The sequence below is a fragment of the Brassica napus genome, chromosome A6, assembly GCF_020379485.1.
Source record: "Brassica napus cultivar Da-Ae chromosome A6, Da-Ae, whole genome shotgun sequence".
Classification (NCBI taxonomy): domain Eukaryota; kingdom Viridiplantae; phylum Streptophyta; class Magnoliopsida; order Brassicales; family Brassicaceae; genus Brassica; species Brassica napus.
Window position 1 is genome coordinate 16,664,468 of NC_063439.1, and position 4,759 is coordinate 16,669,226.

At 37.9% G+C, this 4,759-nt stretch overlaps 1 protein-coding gene across 1 annotated transcript; it reads left to right on the forward strand.

Annotated features, from left to right (window-relative positions):
- Nucleotides 1-259: 259 nt before the first annotated feature.
- Nucleotides 260-1,306, forward strand: LOC125609958 (uncharacterized mitochondrial protein AtMg00810-like). The gene has a single exon (XM_048781589.1). It carries the CDS (start codon nucleotides 260-262, stop codon nucleotides 1,304-1,306), a length of 1,047 nt encoding a protein of 348 aa, XP_048637546.1.
- Nucleotides 1,307-4,759: the final 3,453 nt, after the last annotated feature.

The following is a 4,759-nucleotide window of genomic DNA, read 5'->3' on the forward strand; positions in this document are numbered from 1 at the left end:
GTTTGCACCAGTGGCGCGACTCGAAACTAATCAGCTCTGAATAGCCCTTGCAGAAACAAACGGTTGGGAGATACATCACATAGACGTGAAGACCACTTTCTTGAATGGAGATCTAAAGGAGTTAGTGTATATAACTCAACCCGAAGGTTTTGAAAAGAAAGGAGAATATGATCGAGTTTATGTGTTACACAAGGCTTTGTATGGGTTACACCAGGCACCCAGAGCATGTAATGTGAAACTCGATCAGGTTCTCAATGAGATGAGATTTGAGAAGTGTCCGAAGGAACCATCAGTGTACCACAAGACTGAAGGAGGAGACGTCTTGATCATAGCCATCTACGTTGATGATCTATTTGTGACAGGAACTTCACTTAAGGTGATTAAGCAATTCAAGGAGGAGATGTCTAAGAAGTTCGAGATGTTAGATCTAGGTAAGCTAACGCACTACCTTGGCGTAGAGGTGAGTCAAGGAGCAGACGGAATCAGAATAAAGCAAGAGAGGTATGCTCAAGGAATCCTGTGTGACACGAAGATGGAAGCGTGTAACGCAACTCAAATTCCAATGGAGGCAAATTTGAAGATCTCAAAAGCTGAAGATGAACGAGAGATAGATCCTACAGAGTTCAGAAGAATCATAGGATGTTTGAGGTATCTGCTTCACACAAGACCCGACCTGTGTTACACAGTAGGTGTTCTTAGAAGATACATGCACAATCCGAGAGACTCTCACGGACAAGCCATCAAGCATATATTGCAGTATGTGAAAGGAACAATATACTACGGTCTGTTCTTCAAGAGAGATGGGTCAAGGAGTGTCGTTGGTTATAGTAACAGCAGTCACAATATTGATCTCGATGACGGGAGGAGCACGTCAGGACATGTATTCTACTACGGTTCATCACTAATCACTTGGACATCGCAGAAGCAGCAGACAGTTGCATTGTCATCATGTGAAGCAGAGTTCATGGCAGCAACAGAAGCAGCAAAGCAAGCTATATGGATCAAGGAGTTGTTGAGTGAGATACTAAGCAAAAAAGGCGAGAAGGTCAAGCTTAGGATTGACAACAAATCAGCCATTGCTCTAACGAAGAATCCAGTTTTCTATGGAAGGAGTAAGCATGTACTCAAAAAGTATCACTTCATTCGTGAGTGTCTGGAGAATGGACAGATCGAAGTGGAGCATGTGCTGGGTGTTGAGAAGAAGGTCGACATCCTTACAAAGCCATTAGCAAGGATTATGTTCAAGCAAATGAGGAGCTTAATCGGAGTTCAAGAAATTGATCTCCCTAATTCAAGTTGGAATTAAGGGGGTGAATGTTGGATAATTCAAAGTTTTGCAAACTTAAAATATTATTAAATGTTTAATATGTTAAGATAAACACAATAAGGAAACCAAAAAATAGGAAAAAAAGTTTCTATTTAGGTTAGGTTTGTGTTTTCCATATTCCACATATTAAAGGGAATTGTCTTTCATATAAATATAGGTCCAATGGAGAGATGTTCCGTAAGATCAATATGATTAAAATAAGATCGAAGAGTGAAACATTGAGAGATTTAGTTTTAAGTAGTTTCTAAAGATAATAAGAAAAATTGTTCTTATAATTCTTTGTTTCCTAAGAGATTTGAACGGATTCAAACCTCCAAAGATCGACATTTCTACTTTGCGAAATAATGCTTCATCACCTTCCGACATCTTATCTAAGGACCGTTAACCTACTTGATGATTCCTTCTAACAGGTTCTGAGCATTTAGCTATGAAGAAAATCAGATTCAATTGCTTTGTATGGCGATTGAACATGTCTTAATGTATTAGACTAGAGCTTGACGTAGCTAGAATTGCCATCAAAGTTCCATCCATCGCCTCAATCTCCGTTTGTGACCTTATTCACCGTAACCACATGATTGTAACCATCGTATAAGTAGTTGAACTTCTGATTAAGATACACTACTGAAGCATCCAATTCACTGATCCGTTGATTGGAAGACTCGACATGCTGATCTTCTTTAGTTGATTTCGTCATCACGATGAGTTTAAGAAGTAGAAAGACGTTGTTTACTATATACGAATCCCATAAGAATTATAAGCCCACTTATTTATTGCCAGTAAAAATTTGTTACAAGCTCTAACTAACTCTTCCGCCAATTCTAATAGCCTTCCTTCTCCATCAACTCTAACATAATGTCTCAACTAGGGATGTTAAAATGGGCTTGTCCTGCCCATTTATGTCCAAGCTCGTTTAATTTTTGTGTCCATATAAAACCCGTTTACTTAACAATATTAAACGGGCTTCGTCGGGTTTGTCCATCTATGTCCATTTAATAAACGGATTTTAATAAAAATAACTGGACAGCCCATTAAGTCCATTTATTTTTTTTTCTCTGTTCTAAACGACGTCGTTATTGAGATAGCATCTTCAACCTAATCTATTGTCGTCGTTCTTCCTCGTTCTTCACGTCCTTGGCTCTTTGCCTCCTTACGAAAGATCAAACTGCTCCAAATGAGTTTCTGATTCGAATCACGAAGCTTCTAGGGTTTCGTTTTGTCTTCTAGAGTCGTTGTTCTTCACCCCCTTGTCTCCTTACCTCCTTTCATCTCGTGTCTTATACTTCTTCTTCTTCTTCACTCTCTCCACTGTCTTCCTCGTATCATACAATCAAGGTTCATTTCAAACTGATTTCATAAGTGTTCTTTCAATTAATTTGTGGGTTTGTTTAAAAATGGTTTGATTTGTGAACAGGTTTCACGAACATATGCAAAGGAGTCTCGAATATTGCAACCAAATCTGAGATTAAAAGAGGTATGTGATATTTTTTTTCACTGAGTGATCATTTGACTACAATATGTATATGAAAACAAGAACAAAACCGATAACCAACATGATTAACTATGTTTTGTATGAACACCTTCTTTGGTGTGACCGTGTGAGTTAACTTCTACGGGTTTTGTCAAGTTTTTCGTTAGCTAAAGAGTCATTGTATAGACAAATACTATAAAGTGGTTAATTTGAATTATTTGTTTACCATTTAAAGTTTGTGAGATGTATTTGGACAGAAGACTCGTGTTGTAGACATATACTTTCGTTAATCCAAGAGTAGTTAAGCTTTTTTTTTTACTTTGTATCCATATACTATGCTTTATTTGTTCCTGTTTTTGAATGGTTGCCAACTTACCATCTTCCCTCAAATTGATATCGACTTATACGTATTTTATTTGTACATATTTTGATAGTCCCTTGCAGCCACTAATAATTAAATATGTTTTTTTTTTTTTGCAGAGATGGACTATGATATTGTGCACACAATGGCGCTTCTTGAAGCTCAACGTGAATACATGGACATGATGATGAAGATGCTGAATTTGATATAGATGAAGAATTGGCAGAAACAGAAACAGAAGCAGAAGCAGAAGCAGAAGTTCAGTGTGAAACACAAGCCACTGCATCAACACAAGCAGTGAAACCTCAACGTAAGCGTCGAAAAATCTCACTTGTTTGGAAAGATTTTGTACTAGTGGAGGTAGAAGAGGATGGAAAAGAAAGGGCTAAGTGCATTCATTGTGATTCCAAATTAGTGGTTGGTAAAAATCATGGTACAAATCTGTTGAAACGACATTTAGAGTTTTGTTCTAAGATGCCTAAGAAGGTAGATAAGCATGTGTATGATCTTTTGGTAGATCGTGAGATGGTTACTGAGTCTATCATTTACCATGATCTACCATTTCGATACGTGGAGTATGAGAAAGTTAGAGAAAGAGATATGTATTTAAATCATGATGTTCAACATATCTGTAGACAGACTGATGCTCTTGATGTTTATACGAGATATGTAATAGAGAAAGAGAAGTTGAAAGGGCTGTTTGTGAAGCACTGTGGTAGGGTTTGTCTCACTGCTGATTTATGGGTAGCTCGTCCTCAAAACATGGGTTATATCTCCTTAACTGGACATTATATTGATGATGGTTGGAGATTACACAGCAAGATCTTAGAATTTTGTGAGATGAAGTCTCCACATACTGGTGAGGAAATCACTAATAAGGTCTTTGAGTCATTGAAGGGATGGGGTTTGAAGAAGAAGGTTTTCTTGATGACGCTGGACGATGCCACCAACAACAACAATATGCTGAGAACCCTCAAGGGCAAGCTTCAGATGATTGGTGGAAGCGACAGAGGTTTGTTGTGTGATGGTAAACACATACATGTGAGATGTTGTGCTCATATTCTAAACCTCATAGTGAAAAGTGGCTTAGCATTAGCGAACAGTCTTCTACATATGAGATGCTTTTCAAAGCTCTCAAGTTTAAGGCTGCATTTGCTAGCATGGAGTTGTATGATCCAAAGTATAAGACGTTGCCTACAGAGGATGAGTGGAAACGAGAGGCAAAAATCTTTGACCTTTTGAAGCCATTTAGTGCTATCACGACTTCTTTTTCGGGTTCAAAGTATCCTACTTCGAATGTCTACTTCACGCAAGTATGGAGGATACAATTGTTATTGAAGAGATATGCAGAATGTGATGATGATGGAGTGAGAGAAATGGCCAGAGAGATGTAAGTTAAGTTTGAAAATACTGGAAAAGTTACAGTGTAATCTTGGCTATGGGAGCAGCTTTAGATCCAAGAATAAAGATTGAGATTCTTGATGCTGCTTATAAGGAATTGGATCCCTCTACTTCAAGTTTAAAGATAAAAGAACTTACGGATAGTTTGTCTGCACTCTACAAAGACTATCAGAAACGGTCTCAAACAAGTTCTTCAGGTGTT

Coding starts and splice junctions, on each gene's coding strand:
- LOC125609958 (XM_048781589.1), top strand. CDS start 260: ATGAGATTTGAGAAGTGTCCGAAGGAACCATCAGTGTACCACAAGACT.